Raw genomic sequence first — 18,358 nt, forward strand, 5'->3', positions numbered from 1 at the left:
TGTGTCATCTATTCCGATAAGCTGGTTGCCTGGAAATGGGTCTCAAGCTCTGCCATTTTCTTGAAAACGGGGTGCATTTCTTGGAATTTTAAGGAAGTTGATGAGGTTTTTAAAGTCTTGGCTTAAAGTTGTGTTTAGAAACTGAAGGGAATTATAATACTTCATAGGGTCGCAAACCAACTGGATGTCAGACCAATACTAATTTTCGATAACTGACATTTAATTGCCTCGCTCGGATTTAATTAAGTGCACTCAGCGTCTCCAATGACTATTTAATAATAAATGGGTAAATATATCGACAAATGTATGAATACCAATTGGCGTACTCTTCATACAACTGAAAATATAACTGAATGGCATTCGCCAAACGCTTTTCCCTGTTACAAATCAATAAAATTATAATTAAAATGTAATAATACTTATAGAATTAGTCAGCAGATTTGCCCAGAAATTTCGCAGCAACTCAGTCTGAATGAGAAATGCCCTCAGGCTTGAAGGACTTTCGTCCTTTTCGGCGGCGTGGTAATGAAGGCACAAAAGTGCATCCAACTGAGCGTGAAGGCGGGAATTGGCGGGACAAACCGGAAAAGGATGCGGAAGAGGGGGAGAAGAAGAATGGGAAGGAGGAGGAGTAGGTGGTGGCAACCGCGGAATTCCTTCAGGCCACGACAAGGCGCCACCACAAAAGGGTTGACGGAACTTTTTGAAGTTGCCACAGAATTGCGTTAACTTTTTAGTAAGTCACTTGATTATTTGGTCGTCGCTTTGCCTCATTTCGGTGCCCCCGAAGGAGGTGAAAATTGCTTCAATGAAGTTGCCTTGTCACCAACTTGTCTTTGGTTTCCCAGCCCAACCCGCCACAAAACCCAATGAAAAAGGATACCGCCCCGCTTGACCTTGTCTTGATTTGGGTCGGAGTTTTGTTGGAAGCTGTTGGAATTGGAAACTGGCGACATTTAGCGCATAATTGAGACAATTAAATTCGCTTTGACAATGCGACCCAAAGCGGCAGAGAATCGAGGCAAATCAACAGCAAAACGGGAATGAAATGTAATAAATAAAACCGAAGGGCTGAGAGAAAGCAGTTCAAGGAGTCTGGCACAACACTTTGCCAAAGGATTTTAAAATTAATTGGGTTTCAGCTCGGGGTCAGTTCAATGCCAACACAAAAGACACATTTATCTAGACAATTCTGCACCATTTGCTTCATTCTAAAGACTTTCACTTGTTTAAATTCTAATTCGGTTATCTCTTTTGACATGGAAAAATATTTTATATATTTGTTGACGAAGTTTCGTTGTTCAAGGGGATCTTTACTCAATTAATTCATTGTATTTTAAAATGTAATAAAAATGGTTGAGCAAAATTCAATGCTCAGAAATGCAGGAATCTAGAGTTTTAAAGAAAAGAGTTTTTTCAATCAGCGACACCATTTTCTTGTAGTGTGTGTTTCCTGATGAAAAGGGTTGACAACCTGACAAAGGTCAACCTGTAAATTGTAATTAAATTTTTCCTCCGGTCATAAAAGTCTTCTCCCTATGTTCTTTTCGGCTTACACCTCCTGGAATTGCTTGTCCTGGGCCAGGATTCGATGTCCTGTGTGTGTCTGTTGCATAAGTGATGTCCTTTCCTTGCTATGACTGCTTAGTATGCATTGCATTTCCCAAGCCGATTGGGAGAGCCCGCTCCTTTGCGATCCTGCCAAACTGCAAAGCTAAGGCGACAGGCAACGGGCTCCGACTGATTTTATTATGCGGAAAGTGATATTCGAGGAACCCGGAACTAGGACGAACAGGACTTCCTTGCGACCTCACCCGATTCCTGTACGTATGTATGTATGTATCTTCGCCCTGCGAAGGCGCGTAATTGGAGCGTAATGTGTTAAGTTGACAGGCACGTGAATTGCCTCTAATTTGTTGCCTGTTTGCAGATTGTCCTTCCCCTTCCCCTTGCACCATGCCCCATGAATCCTCTTTTCCAGCTTTTCCCCAGCACATCTGTTGCATATTTCATGGCGTGATTACATTTTGTTCAGTTTTCTATATACTACATAGTGCGAGTGTGTGCTCCGAAGTTGGCAAGTTTTGCATGCAAATGACACTTATACCAGCGGAAGGCAAACATCAATCAGAGTTTGGGGGAGTCAAGGAGGTTAGGGCAATTGACTTACCAAAGAGCTTAGGGAAGGTGCAATCTGCTGGGATTCGAAAGGATATGGTGAATTGGGACAAATAACTAATACAATTATAACTTAGTTTGCAATTTACCATGTCAATCATAAACTTTTAAACTGCACTTATTTTTCTATTTGAAAATAGGTAACACCAATTCGTTTTAATGAAAATGAATACATTTAATATTTTTACTTATTACTGCATCAATATTTATTATATACCATAGAGCAACAGGTAAATTAGACTGATTTTAAATAAAGATATATATTAAACACGAATAGTATCATTAATTTAAATTCGCTGATTCTTGTATAACTTTTCCTTGAACCAAAAACATCTTAATCAAATGTGACTTGTAGCTCTTATTATTTTTACCGCATACTTTTCCCAATTGTCTGGGTCTGAATGGACCATTAGGGGAAATTGAATAGTTTTTCCCTGTCGGTTATTTCAATGTATGTTCACCTCGTTTGATTCGGGGCTTTGTGCGGGGGGTGTTTTTGGAAGTAAAATGGAAATGCCCTGAGTGGCAGCTACTCGAACGAAAGCCCGATTTTCCGGAATACTCCCCTAAAACTATTTCTAAAACAAACACCCCAGAATTATAGATGCATTTTTTGTACCAAATTTTTTGCTGAATTTTAATTCAAGTCGCCTTCAAAAAACCAGGAGGTATTAAACCGTGTGGTCGTGGTTCAGTTGAAATTCCTACCTCAATATTTTGCTTTTCTATTACGCAAGCATTGGCGGGACCAAACCATTCGATTTTTTTTTTGGGTATGTGGGCGTTGTGGGGAAGTATTTCAATTTTTACTAATCCTCGATTTGCCTAGCCAGCTAAAAAAAATACATTGAATTGAACTGGCAGGAGAAATCGGACTGCTGATTTTGGACAGGTCGTAATGGGGGATCCAGAAAATTGAAAGCTTTTTGCTCATCGTGTTTTTTTATTTTGTTTGCTCGCCGCAATGGGGAAAGCCTTCTTTTTTTTTGCGTTTTGGAAGCACAGAAAGAATTTAACTCTGCCCACCTAGCCTAAGAATTACTCTTAAAGTCTAAAATCTCTAGTTCAAAGACGCTTGCAACTGCAACATACAAATGTTCTGATATTACATTTTGAGACGAAACGTGACTTTTTAGTCAACTAAGACTATACAATATGAAAAATATATTTCTTGGTTAGTTTAGTTTAGTTTGTTAGTTTGAATAGCATAAGCATAATTGGATAAGCAGGCTTATCCATGAGTGGTGAAACTAACGATTCTTATGTCATGTAAGTTTGCATAATTTGAATGGTTCCATAAATCATAGAACATTAACTTTTACTATTATTTATTACTCAAAAAGGGTTAGTTGTTTTAAATTTGGGAACGGTTTTTTTTTGTTTAATAACTTTTGAACGTTTTCCCATTTCACCCGTTATGATTGAAAAACTAAAGCAGATTTTGATTTTTTGCGTATATACACTAGAACCGTTCGTGCGCTTCGTCACTACGTGGACTACTTTTTTGCTTTTTTAAAATTAATATTTATCATATTATTGCGCAATGTTCAGTTATAAGTAAAGTTCAAATAAAAAACTGGTTCTTATTGGTTTTAAGATTATTAATTCCTAGCCAACTGTGAAATATTTTTAGAAGTTTGTCCCACCTTCTTATTTACATGCTATTTTAGCATTCTTGACACACTCTTTATCGGCAAATGTGTCAAATTATTCAATATTCCATAGTCAGAAATAAATAGAAATTAACACCTCGTTCCATCAACTTCTTTATAGGGTATTTGGTGCTCGTGATCCCTTATGAAAGCATATCACAGGTCCTTTTTTTGAAGATTGGATGACTAATATTTTTATTGATAAAACGGATTTGTGGCAGCTGCGATTGGTTTATGACATTTGATTGAATATATTCTCGGTGCTTTCCTCTTCTCATGCGGCTTTCATTCATGCATTTCCTTTGTGATTCAGTTTCATTTTCATTTTGGCTATGTTTTCGATTTCGAATGGGAGTTTCGTTTTCAATTTCATCTTTATCTTAAGCTGGCTTAAAAGGTTGAAGAGCCCTCGGCGTTTTGAACCCACTTCCATTTTACAGCACCGGTCAAGTGCGATAAGTCGGTTAATTGCTGTTGGATGATGCAGCAACAAATTACATCGATCCGCTCTGATCGGCGTGACTTCCCCGACACAATTCTGATCGAAGAGATATATTCAGCTATATGTTCAGCACCGTCATCGTCGACCTGCAGTTGGTGTAATTGTTACAAAGGCCCAAAACACTTGACATTGGCCCTTTGCGAGGGCGACATTGAAACCACGCTTCGAAGGCCCTCCCCCAAAAACATTAAACAAATGTATAAATATAGGAAAAATGATATTTGTCGAATGGCGGAAGGGAATGAGGTATGGAATGGGCTGGGGTAATCTCCAACGATAATATTGACAGATTCTTCGGCAATCAAATAGTGCAGAGCAAATGGGCAAACACATAATAATAATAATCTCCGAACGCCAGTCTTCAGATCTCTAACGATCAATGACCATTGTCAGGGCCCAAGACGTCGAACATCCGGCTGGGAGCTTCGAAGTTCGAACACGTCTGAAGACGTTTTAACTTGGCCTACGTCAAATATGTGTTAATGCGGTTCGATTGCGTTCGATTGACCATCGAACTTCTTTGGCCGGCCTGCTAATTTTTTGTATAAATAGTTTCAACTATTTCAACAGCAGCAGCAAAACCCAACCGCAGCTCCAATCGATTGAGCAGGTCAGATCCAGATCGCAGAGCAAGTGAAGCAAACGTTGAAGTTACAAGAAAGATGGTAAGTCGCAGTGCAGCAGGAAGATTTGATCAAAACCAGTAAAAACATCACTCAACTTTTGAAAACGTTGGATAAACTTAAAATAGACAAACACAAAGTTGGTCTGTAACTGAGGAACTTTACCTTTGTGAACTTAAAACACATTTAAATTTTATTCACTTATTAGGAATCATCCAATTTTATTCCAGATGTTGAGGCATTTTCATATGCTTTGTTATTTAAAATTGTATTAAACTCCGAAATTTGATTGTAAAAGCTTTTATTTTCTAATTCCAGCACGGAGTCAAGGTGATTTGCCTGCTGTTCGCCGTCGTGAGCCTGGCCAGCTGTCGTTCAGTGACTCGCCGGGATGTTAGCCACCTGCCGCTGGAGTACCTGCCTCCAGTGGAGCTGCCACCTGTGCCCAGTCGCGATTACCTGCCGCCAGTGGAGCAGCATGCCGCCACCCTGAACCATGTCCTGCAGCCGCCCCGTGATTACCTGCCTCCGCTGCCGCTGAACAACGAGTACTTGCCACCTGTGGTGGAGGAGGACCAGGAGCCGGAGGTGCCCACCACAACCGAGGTGGTAGTTCCAGAAGAAACCACCACAGTGGAGCCAACCACCGAGGCAGTTATCATCACCACCGAACAGCCGCAAGAAGTGGAGGTAACCACGGAACCGCAAGAGGAGGTGGAAGTGAAAACCGTGGAGGAGGAGCCCGAGAAGGAGGTGGAGTCTGCAGTGCTCCTGGACGATGGATACCACTATCGCACTCCGTCAGTGGTTCCCAATCTGCTGCCCGTAAAGGAGTATCTGCCTCCCTTGGACGGCAACACCGTCGTGGAGGAGCTGCCCAATGGCGAGGAGGACTCATCGGCCCTGCTGGACGATGGCTACCACTATCGCTCCGTGAAGCGACTCCGTTTCTAGTCCCATACATATACTTCATCCCACTACGAATTTCTGTTTTCTGTTTCTGTTCTGTGCGACAATTGTTGTTTAATTTTACAAAATACATAGACAAATACTTTCCCGACTCTGCTTGTTTCACACGATATTGGAAAATGGCTGAAATGGGGGATGCGACTATAAAGTACTTAGTATATCATAAGGATATACAGTTATACATATAGTTATAGGTATTTCGCAATCCGTTATATAAATAAATATTTTTATTTTTATATTCTAAAATTATTATTAACTTATGTAGGTGTAGCTAAGAGTTTATGGAAAATTAACATGATTACAAAGCTGACATAACAGTCAAACCTATGTGTACATTTGCAATATGTATTTTATTCAAAAATATATACTCTTATTTTGAGATTATGTAAAATAGCTTCAGAGTTTTGTGTCATCCTTCAAAACCAATATACCCATCCAACCATACTCGTACCTCGCAGCAACTCGATTGCTGCCGTGAACATTTCATTTATATAGATGACAGGAAATTAGAAAAATGTTTTCACAATGCGCACGGAACGTCGCAAGAAACTCTTCACCGTGAGATATTGTCGCAGTCCTGTGAGGTCCTTGCTGCGGTGTCCTTTGGGCTACCCACACCACCACACCTCCAAACCTCCCACTCTCAATTGATTTGCGGCCGACTGTGGCCGGGTTTTATTGTTTTCTTTACGTGTTGCCGCTTGGCATACATTTTCATTAACCAATCTTGAGGAAAGTTTCCCTGTAACTTGGAGAGCCCGCTGCGCCCCTTTTTCTCTGACAAGTTTGAGCCAGTTCAATAATTCAACAAATTTCCAATTGGCCGTATAAATATTTGAAAAGTTTTAAATGTTATTCTTGTTTGGCGGGGTGTTTGTGCTGTGCCTAAATATATATGGGATTCTTATGTTTCCGGCGGTTAGCCGTTCTTGAAATGACTTATGAATAATTCAGTACGCGAAAACAGAAAAATTGCTTGCCTACTTTTACGCACAGTTGGAATAAAATTGGGAAGCAACAAGTGTCTTAAATTGTTTGGAATCTTTGCGCATTCGTTGTTACCCGTGGGATATCAAAAACAAATAAAAAATCCAAGCTGAAGAGCTTTAAGTGCAATGCACTCTACCGAATATTTGTTTTCATTCCTTCCATTTTTCGTATTATTTTGGTATCGCAAACCTCAATAAATCGGGGCCAAAACAAACACCTGTAAACAGTATCTGATTGAAAGAATCTTTCAAGTTTCGTTGAGTGTTGAAGGCGGGAAAAGCTTGCGGAAAATGCGGGAAAAGCCTGCCGAAGCTTTGGCCATTCAACATTCGACGAAGCGACGACTGGGAAAATCGTATATAAGCCGACCGCCGAGGAAAATTCAACTTAGTTGCGGGTTTATTGTTGCCGAATGCGAACGGAACGGAATCGGAAAAAGCGGAAAATGCGGCCCGGCTGAAGACAGTGCGAGCGAGTGAGATAAAAATATTCGGCCGAGCAACAGTGAAAAGCGTTTGAAGGGCCATAGATACAAGATAATGCCCATAGAGGAGTCCACCTTCTCTCCGCCAACCAATATGTGAAAATCGGCCAGTGGAGCCGAAAGTGAAAGTGTGTGAAAGGTGAGGGAACGGTGCAGCAAGTGTGATAATGGATAAAACAACTCCAGATACTTGTAGTACTATTGAGTTTTTGAAACAAGCCCATAATAAAACCTTAAACAAGAGTGCTTCAAATTGAAAGTTTCCAAAATGATCAATACTTAAATGCATACCTATTAATTTATGATATGCGAAGCGTAAAAAACATATGATAATTTTTTTCAAATGCAAATCTTATATTTTATGTTCAGAGAACTTTACAAAATAAGATGTGCTACGAACTGACTAAAAACCAAAGCAACAGGATACAATTAAACATGTCTATTTACATTAAATGCTTGCTGTTATCTCTAACTTAAAAGTGTAAAACATATATATTTTAGAATGGTGAGCATCTTTAAAAATAAATAAAACATAAATTTGTCGATTTGGAATGTAATGTAACAAAAAAACACACAACCAATTAAAGTTGCGTGCAAACTAATTTGTAAACATAAGAAAAATCACAGGAATCTTAAAGATGCATAAAATGGAAAATTCAACTTGAGCTCCAAAAATGTAACGCCCCAAATCATTTGCACTCTTAAATCAAAATAACCATTAACGATATACCCACTGTGAATAAAAATGAATTTGAGGGGTCGCAACAACTCGAATAAATCGAAATTTAATATTAATTAAGGCCGCATTAAAATTGCAAAGTAAATTGAATACCCGAAATAGCTGCAAACCGAATGCCTTGTAAATTTAGCCGAAAGAAAACAAATTTTACACACTTAATTTAATCACAAAACTCTTCACGTTACTCTCCCTCTCGCAATTAAAATGCAATTAATTTGGCAACAAATGTGCTGCCTAAAGAGTTAAAGCCGTCTTTGTGCGAAGTTGGGAATGTCAGTTGGGAATTTTGCAATGTAATATTCAATTGTCATTCCATTAATTCCATCCGATCGGCTACTTGATACCACAGCTAGTTGGCTTAGCAGCTTCATTGAATTGTCTTTCGCACAAAATGCATTTTAACTTGTTTTTCCTGCGCAAAGGGCTTCTCTTGTTTCTCTTGTCTCTGTTGTTGTTTCGTATTTATTGTTCGGCTCTGTGGGCCTCAGCAGAGAAAAGTTTATTAATAAACAGTTTTGCCTAACAAAGCAAAAAATGATAAAGTAAACGCGACGCAGACAGGCGGTTTAGGGTGGTGGAAGGGAAAACTGTGGGTGGTTGGGTGTTAAATGTCATTGTCAACGGTTTTCCATAGACGGGAAAGGTAGTTTATGGGAGTAACTTTTTCTGGATTATACGCTTTTAATGGAACTCAAAACATAAACTTCACAATAGCGTGATTTAATTTTAAATTCCATTAAGCTTAGTCCAAAAATTGGAAATCATAAGAAAATATAAACAAAAACGTAAACATAAAAGTGATAGTATCTGTTCTGTAACTTTTATCTGAAAACATAACATTATATATACACCTACTTTTTATTTTGTAATGAATATAATTTTGTTAACACTATTGTCGAACTAACGTTTGGCTTGCAGCTACAAGCGAATAGAAAATCAGCTAATTTGAGTGGGTTGAATTATACGTCAACTCCATACTATACGAGTATTTTACCCTATTTGTAATGAAATTCGATTGTTGCATTGTCGCCAAGAGCATCCAGTGTCGATCATGTATTCTCCATGTGTCGGCGTGCATCTCTGTGAATGCAGCCGTGTGTTTGGCACGCTTTTTGTGTTTATTAATAACAAAGTAATCAGAAATTGTAATCTTCTCGCAAAGCGTATTACAGCAGTAATAACAATGGCAACATTGAACCCACCGCCTACCGCCCACCACCCACCACAAACACATCATAGCCCCACAGCCCCTTTTCAATCGCCACCGCCATTTCCATTCATTTGGCGATTTCAGTGCGGGCTTATCTTTGCCGCTTGGCTGTCTTCACGGGCTGCATCCTTGAGTCCTGGGATCCTTGATTCATTGTTGTGCGAGAAACGCTGGCACGCTTCCGGCTCAAGTATCTCTGTTTTTGTTATGATTTGCCCGCATTGTATATATTTTCATATACTTTATATAGATTTGCTGTTTATTTCTGTTTTCATTATTTTCTAATTTGACGCTTCATTTGTCCATGACTGATTTCTATTTTTCGTACCCTAACAGAAGGGTATTTTCTCGTCATTGGTGCAGTGAATCTGAGATGGGGAATTATATTAAAAGATTTGTATTTATAGACAATGCTTTTAGTTCAAGTAAAAGTTCTCTTATTTATCTGCAAACTAGTTCTGTGATTCCTAACTTTAGTTGTTGAAAGATACTTTATAATGTTTGTAAATGGCCAAAAAGTTTAGAAGGGTGTTTTATGGTTTGATAGGGCAAAGCTTAATATACTTCTCGTTGTTTTTCCGCTTTTTTTTCCGTTCGTCCGCTTTTCTAATTTGACTTTTGCTGGGCGCTGATTTGCGCTTTGATTTTCGCCGACGGATTGGGATTTAGTTGATGGGGGAGTCAGTGAGGGGATTGGGGGGATTGATATCGGGGCATGTCCTATTGATGACTGAATGGCGTGTCTTTTTGCCTCTCAATCATTCTGCTCGGCTCGGCTAGGATTTGTTATTTGTACTCTTGGCTTTTTATGCAATTTCACCTATGTCAGTTGGCTCTGTATTCCCACCTCCAATTTCTGTTTTGCCAATTTGCCTATTTCGTATGCAAATTGCCAGCCATTTGGTGTCAGTCTCAACACGATTCAACACCCTTTTCCGTCAAATTCATACAGTTCTGAGGCACTGGGTCAAAGTAATAAAGTAAACAAATTATTTTGATTGTTTTGCTCGATTCGCGGCAATTTGGAGTTCGGCTTCTCCAATTACTTCAGCACTTTGATTGGTCTTTACTGCAAATTACGCATTATATACTAATTGCTTTTGGATGTTGGATACAACAGCTGTTGAATTCACTTAAAACAGTGAGTGGCACATCTTTTTGGCCAGGATAAACCTATTTTTCGTATGCACAATCGATTGGTAGTCGAATGTCGAAAAAAATGCATATTTGATCTGTTCCTGGAAATAATCCCACGCGTGTTATTTCAGAAACACTGAAGAGTTCGTAGTCGAATTAAATGGGAGCCAGATAAATTCGCCTTAATAAAAGTACAACTTAATTCAAGTTGCTTACCATTTCTGGAATTGGGTATTTTGGTTACACACTTTAAAGACCTTTTTGGTCGAAAACAAATAACTAAAAAAGCAAACTGTCAACAACTGTACAATATCAGAAAGAACGACAATCAGCAGAAGTCTTTAAAAAATCAGTTGAAATTGAATTCCTTTTTTTCCTCCGCATGTGTGGAGTTTTTACACGGTTCATTTTGTCAAGACCCTTTTTCCATTGCGAAAAATAAATAAAAACAAAAGTCGCGTGCAGTTGAAAGGGAGGGAAAAGAAAATTAAATTCGCAATAATTATTTCAAACATTTTTCCTTAAAGGGGCATTTCATTTGGAATGCATCCATTCCGACGGTAAAAAATGCGCACATTTTAAAGTTCAGAAGTTGCCAGTGAACCAAGGCGAAATAAGGAAAGCCAAACAAACGAAAAGAAAATGTGAAAAATCTTCAGATGTTGTTCTTTAATGCATACGAAATACTCAAATAAATTATCATCAGCCTAATCAGCATCAGCGTTATTATCAGCAGGCGGAGGCAGGAAAAGTCGGAGGAAAACTTTTCCTCCTGTAAGGTATGTATGCGAAATTGCAGGAAATAAATTCTGATTTGCTCCTTTTAATAAAACCAAAACATTAAGTAGCCGACCGGTGGGCAGGTGGGCCGGTGGTGTCTTTACGATTCGCTTGCTCTTTTGTGATTTAGTTCATTCACAAGCCGACTGCCACTCTAAGCGCTTAATTATTTAATTATGTTAAACGTCACACACACGGCCATGCTCGGAAGCAAAGAGATGGGGTTTCCCTCAACCTGCAGGACACTAAACCACTGAACTTGGTTAATTTCTACTTTTTAGCTGTAGGCTTCCACCTCATGCGGTTCGTAGTGCAACGCTGGCATTGGTTTATTTCCATTTCCGTTGTACGAGGCGTATGCGTAATATGAATATTTTTGTAAATTATTAAGTTTGCGTAATGAGATACTAAATTTGCACCCAACCACAGGCAGGTAGTGCGGTTTAATGTCAGATGAAAATTGCATGTGCTTTCCAGCTGGGCGCGTCGCTGTGAGGCAGTCGGTGTGAGGCAGCAATTAGTTAAACACAAAAGTTTATGCCCCATCAGAGGCAAAGTTCCGCACTTCCGGTGACCCCCGGACTTCCTGTGGCCCGTGTGCTATATGATCTCTTATCTCGTAGGCTGGTCTTGGTCTTAGCAAGGATTTATGCTGGCTCATCTGACTCTAGATATGCTTTTTGGCCGGCAGGTGGACTAAGTTCTGCTTAAACTTTGAGCAACTAAATGTCCTGTGCGGCCTAAGATGGCCTCGGAAGTTTTACCTCTGGTGTCTCTGTTATCTGGGAAAGCAGAGAAAACTTTGTGGATTACAAAGAATTTATAATCGAAGTGGGTGTGATGTGAAAACGTTTTAGGAAATCGATGGCTCAACGCAAATTAAAATTCCATTTAGAGTGTAAATTTCTTAAAAGTGACTGAGAAAGTAGCAAAAGTGCTTTAGTATTGCAGATAGCATTTCAATTATTTTCCTTAGCATCAGGCTAACTCCAACCTGTCTGGCATTTAAATCCATATCGAATATAATTTCGTCTAATCTATGTTATGTCCAATTTGTGTGAACATATTTCTAATTAACCCGAATGCTATTAGTCCAAAGCTTTGAGCACATTTACTCGCCGCTAATTCATTAGATTTCCTTTGACAAACTGTTCGATACTGTTCCTTGAGGTTGTCTAAAATAGCATTAATAACTTATAGAAATATTTCAAATAAGATATATTATTTATATTATTTATATAAATACAACATAACATTTTTCATATTTCAAACATTAAGCCAATTATAAACTGAAACATGGACAAATTGAGTTCATAACGAGACTCAAACTCTAAAAACTGAATGCATAAGTATATAAATATTTAGTTTCACATATTTTGCTATTTCTGAATATTGCACTCGATGGGATAGATAATGTCCTGCCTGTAAGTGCCTCGATAAATGTATCACATATCTACGATGAACTCGCTTTGTGCCATTTCTAATTAGTCATTGAATATTCGTATGTATATCCGAATCCTTTAAAAGCCAAATCCAATCAGCTGCTGAGCGTGTTAATTTATTCATGGAGTTATTTTCTTGCCCTTCCCCACTGACCTACGACCCTTAGACCACTGTCCCTGATTAGTACAAGGAAAATCCTCTTTTGTTTGTAGTCCACGCACGAATTCGATGGAAACTTCAAGGCGAAGACCCAAATACCCGAATCCCCAATCTCCGATCCCCATTCTATGGGGTCTGAGCTTTCAGTTCAATATGTTCGGCTTCTTTTCTTTTTTCTAATCCGAGAGTGTGGACCAGCTGCTTTCTGCTTTAATTCACAGGCCATCCTTTGACACATGAGATGAAAGCTGTGAGAGTCCTTGAACTTGCCACATTTCGTTGCTGAGATACAGAAATAAAATACAGATTTCAAGGACAACTGAATTACTAAAATACAAAGTTCAAGTTCAACTCAATTACTTGTCTTGCCATGACTAGGCATTTTGGTTTGTCGAATTCCCAAAAATCACAGATAGAGTCCCTCCTTTCCGGGTTCAAACTCGCCACCTGACTCCATAAAAATTGCTTCGCTGCGTCTTTTCCGGCTGCCAAATTAAACAAAATATAAGAGAGCATCGAAACGAACACGATTTTCTGTTTATTCAGCAATTGTCCATGAAAATGCACACAATATTTTCGATATAAACACACAAACGCAGTCAGATACGCTAGAATGTGTTCTTATGTCGGCCATATAAACAATCATAAACTTCGTGATTTATGCACCATTCGAGAGCATCGAAATGCAATCGAATGGAATCCGATTCGCAAATTTTTCGACTCTATTCAGAATCTGGTGCACTTAGTGTGTATGTGATTGCTTAGCGAACTGTAAAGAGAATGCCGAAAATGAATTCGTCGAGAAATTCTATATGCTGCATAGAATGAATTATTAGAAAGCGTGAAAGTGGGAAATTCATTTGAAGTGTTATTTAATAAATAAAAATCTCAATTTTTATAAGGATGTTAAAAAGCGGGTGTAAACAAATTCAAAAAAAATGAAGAAATAAAAAAATCATTCAATTATGAACAATAAAACAAGAGAGAACGCTATAGTCGAGTTCCCCGACTATCTGATACCCGTTACTCAGCTAGTGGAAGAGAGAAGGAGAGTCTTAATCGCAGTTTTTGGCGGTTTGTAGGCGTTGTAGTGGGAGTGGCAGAAAGTTTTTTGGCAAATCGATAGAAATTTACAAGACCAATAAAAAATGAAAAAATTTCAAAACATTTTTCAAAAGTGTGGGGCGTGGCAGTTTTGGGGCGGTTTGTGTGGGCGTTAGAGTGGGCGTGGCAACATGAATCGACAAACTTGCGCTGCTTCTATGTCCCTGGAGTCTGTATGCTTAATCTCAACTTTCTAGCTTTTGTAGTTCCTGAGATCTCGACGTTCATACGGGACGGGACCAGACCAGACCGGGACGGGACCAGACGGACATGGCCAGATCGACTCGGCTATTGATCCTGATCAAGAATATATATACTTAATATGGTCGGAAACGCTTCCTTCTGCCTGTTACATACTTTTCAACGAATCTATAATCCCCCTTTTACTCTACGAGTAACGGGTATAAAAAATGAAGTAATAAAAAAATCATTCAATTATGAACAATAAAAACATCTTCAATAAAAAGTTTATCACAAAATGATCAGAGGGTATAATGAATGTTTTGAATATAATGAGAATGAATGTATTTCCTAGCCATAAATTGTTTTGGCAAATATGCCTACCATTTACCTAATTGTCGATAATCGAATAAATAGCTTTCATAGACACCTTTCTATTTAATGCACCGGTGAGTCCTTCAATCGAAGGCGAAGGTTTCCGGGTCCTGGCGGCCTGCCAAATCGCCACTTGACATTGCCCAGTGACTCGGAGGACACGGAGACACGAAGGTCCTCGGAATGTGCCCTGCGCCGGATGACCAGAGAGGCCATATCCTGCTGGCTGCATATCTTTAATGAAATTGCAGTCGGCGTACGAGCAATAAGCCGGCGGGACAGGACATGGAGGTCCTTTTGTGAAACCGCCGCTCAGTATGCAAAAGGGCGGTGACTGGTGACTAAGGCCTCATCCGCATGGCAGAGGGCTAAAGTCACCGGGCCAAGAGTTGGCCAGGAACTGTGAGCTCTGGGCCACACGAGCACATGGCTCTGGGCGCAACGCATAAAGGATAACGGATAATGGACTTAAAATAAACAAAGCAAACGGCAGGCGGAAGGCGGCGGGGTGGGGCGGGGCAAAAGAAAAGCGGACGAACAAAGCACGGCAAAACAGAAAACGTCTAGGAAGGATGGAAAATCGGGCCGGGGAAACTGTTTTGCTTTGTTGCCGATGTACCCAGTGATCAGGAAAATGCGGGAGTGGTGCCTCCGGTATATTGGTTCTATTTTGGGGTTTGGAAACGGCTCAGTTACTTTCCGCCAATTGTTTTCAAAATCTGCTGGGCTTACACTAATCCATTTAGTTGCTTGGCAAACAACTTTTGCAAATCTCTACAAGTTTAAAGGGAGAACAAAAGTAGCTGTTCCAGAATTTGTAAATTTAAAAGTTGCATTAGCTATTATGTAAATATTTCATAATTAAATAAGAAATTAATCATTTTAAAATTTGAATTTATAAAGTATCTTGTATCACAAGATTGTTACTATAAAGTGAATATGTCTGTTCTAAGGTATAAAAATGATGGAGTATTCAATAACTTACCGAATACGGGGTAACTCCGGGTTGAGCACTATCCTCTTTATGGACGCTCCTCTTCACTGCTCAATGCACATCATCAACAATGAAAGGACTAAAGCTATAAACTGAGACAAAAAGGCGGAGGAAGAGAGAGGGCGGATGTGGAAGGGAGATGGCATCTGGGCTCAGGTAGGATGTCGCATTCATTCGCTTGGTTTGGTTAACTTGGATCATGTCACAAATTAGTAAGTCATTTTGCCATCTTGTTTACCCATTTAGCTGCTGGAAATCATTTTCCGCTTAGCCAGCTGCTGGCTATTGGCAGTGAACTTTCCCATTTTCCCATTTTCCGATTTTCCTCCCAGCCGCCGCTCTTTTGGGCCTCGGCCAATGCCTTCTGGTTCAAGTTTTATTACGATGCTCTTGACCGGTTTTATTGCCCTCAATATTTCTTGCATATTCTGGCCACAACTCATTCAACAAATATGTGGGTTCTGTCTGGCATTTGGCTTTTCCCTCGGCTTCGGCTTTGGTTTTTTGGCTTTCGGTTTTTGGCTTTGGCTTTGTTTTAACGAATTTATAAACCAAACTAATTTATGCTCGTTTCTGTGGTTTCTGCACTAGCCGTATTAATTATGAATGTTATTTTAGACCATTGTTTTCAAGCGCACACATTGAAGTTGTTTGAATATATGAAAAATTCCCTTTCTATTCGTTTGCTCCACACAACATTTTTTAATTGATGGGTTGATAGACCTTGGGCAGAATTTTGGGAGAAGTCTAAATAAATGCTTGGCTGAGTAATTTCAGATGAAACGAAATTGATGATATAGAACATTAATTAGACCCACGAAGCACAAAAAACATGTTGGTATTTGCCTCATAAAACCTAAGTAAAACATTTAAAGGGGAATAAGTATTAGCTATTAAGTAATATTTCCCAATTCAAATGGACTCATTACGTACCTCATATATAGAGTATGTAATGTTTAATTTAACTTAGGAAATTGGTTCATTAGGAAAGTTAAATAATATTTGGCTTTTCATCTCCAATAGAACATGCATGGGAATTCGTATGTAGTACATATGTCCCACCTTTCGGAATGGCTAATGAATTCGTTTGGCAATGCAAATTTCCTACCCAAAATGAAATGCAAACATTATATAAAACGCCCAAAGATGACGATGCGTAAACAAAAAGCAGCAGAACCAAAAAATCGGGAACAACATCAGGCAGCAGGCAGCCATAGCAGCATAAACATCTATCGGTATCTAAAAATATATATACTACACTGCACGAAAAGAGGTAGTTTCATATACAATAAAACTACATACATTCATAATTAACTATAAAAGAGGCACCTTAACATTCAGTACAACAGTTCACAAAAGTTTGTAGTTCTTCATATTTTGCTTTTCTTTTTAAAATTGCTAGAAGAAAAAGTTATAATAAATAAAGCAAGCATAAAAGTATTTAATACAAAAGAAAAGGATTACTTCAATTTGTTAAGTAAAACATCGATCAAATTAATTTAAAATTATAATACAGTAAATCCATTTCTCGTTCCTTATAGGTTTATTAGTATAAGCGTAGATTTCCAACAAACATTTCTCTCAGTGCATTCGTGGCGTGTGTTTTTGAGTGAGTGGGTAAGTGTTGGTCGCACGTGTGTTAGTGCGTGAACGCTGGCTCCACTAACTATATTTAGAGAGAACTTACCTAGAGGCCAAAACACGGGTGGGTTAATTGGGGAGTGGGTGGGGAAGTGCTGCTAGGGGGTGTCTAAGAGGGTGGGTGGGCCAGGGGGTGGTGCCAAATGCCAGCAGCTGTTGGGTTGCCCGGTTAATGAATGAATATGCATGAGGTGGCGTGAGAGAGATGGCATACAAAGCTTCCACACACACACTCCTTCTGTCTCTTTTTGCTCCGCGGATATATCCAGTATTTTCGGGAATCTAGGGCCTTTTTCATAGTTCAGCATAAGATAGTAAATGAGCATTTCAGGCACAGAGCATTTCATATTCTTTTTGAATGCTTAGCCATTCTCATACTATTCTTTAGTCCCTTTAAAAATATATTAAACATATATCAAAAGTTGGAAATTTTTTTTTATGTTTTGTATATGTATATATTAAAGTATTGAAAAAATCATCAAAAAAAAAAGGTTATTTACCAGGTATTCCAAAGTCAGGACTCTCTCCCAAGCGAGTTCTACAGTACTTCTATTTTCCCCCATTTACACATGTAGCGTTTTTGCTTCGGTAATCAAATGTGCTTTGTTTTTATTAATTTTTCTTTGGCTCGAAGCTGACACAAAAGTTTATCGTGTGTTTTTGTTGCTGGCACAATATTTGCCAGACCATTAGCGCCATTAAGATAATGAATTGCCATCGGTCTGCGGCATCGATTGAATCGAATTGAATGGAATCGAATCGAATCGAATATAACCGAGGCGATATACCATTATATCCTGCATGTCACAATTGTTTGCATGCCATTTACCTGGCGAGGTGTGCAAATATTTCAGGAGGAGGGGATTTGGGGGCGATGACATTGATTTAGTGCGAGTTTTCAGAGCTGAGCTCCTGTTTTATTAGAAATGCAAACAAGGTAGAAGTGTAGGAAGTTTTATATATACGAAAAATTTGCATACAATAAGTTATAACGATTTTTATGTCTGCTTTTGAATAACAAACTTTAGAAGTCTTCCATAGATATGTTTTTATAATAACAGATATATTCCAATGCGAACATTGATTGTTGCTGATTTGCAAACTTTGCAGGTTGCTGGACCATTTCTGTGAGTGCCTGTGATTAATCGGCTGATTAGCATCCCGAAATTATTAATTTAGATTGATTGCGCTCTCAGCT

General features: G+C 39.0%; 2 protein-coding genes across 5 annotated transcripts in view; both read left to right on the plus strand.

Annotated features, from left to right (window-relative positions):
* Nucleotides 1–4,711: 4,711 nt before the first annotated feature.
* Nucleotides 4,712–5,953, plus strand: LOC120447789. Its single transcript, XM_039629347.2, has 2 exons — nucleotides 4,712–4,762; nucleotides 5,274–5,953. Exons 1-2 carry the CDS (start codon nucleotides 4,712–4,714, stop codon nucleotides 5,907–5,909), a joined length of 687 nt encoding a protein of 228 aa, XP_039485281.2. The 3' UTR covers nucleotides 5,910–5,953.
* A 1,367-nt stretch (nucleotides 5,954–7,320) lies between these two features.
* Nucleotides 7,321–18,358, plus strand: part of LOC120450227 (adenylate cyclase type 6) — a 38,352-nt gene continuing 27,314 nt past the window's right edge. For 2 of the 4 annotated variants that reach the window (XM_044006141.1, XM_044006143.1), the window contains exons 1-2: nucleotides 7,321–7,537; nucleotides 11,012–11,263. The gene's annotated coding sequence lies outside the window, so the exon portion shown is untranslated. Of the gene's footprint in view, nucleotides 7,538–11,011; nucleotides 11,264–15,659; nucleotides 15,676–18,358 lie in introns of those variants that run through there. The other 2 variants (XM_044006142.1, XM_039633104.2) reach the window with 2 other exon arrangements.

This window comes from Drosophila santomea, chromosome 3L (assembly GCF_016746245.2).
Source record: "Drosophila santomea strain STO CAGO 1482 chromosome 3L, Prin_Dsan_1.1, whole genome shotgun sequence".
NCBI lineage: Eukaryota > Metazoa > Arthropoda > Insecta > Diptera > Drosophilidae > Drosophila > Drosophila santomea.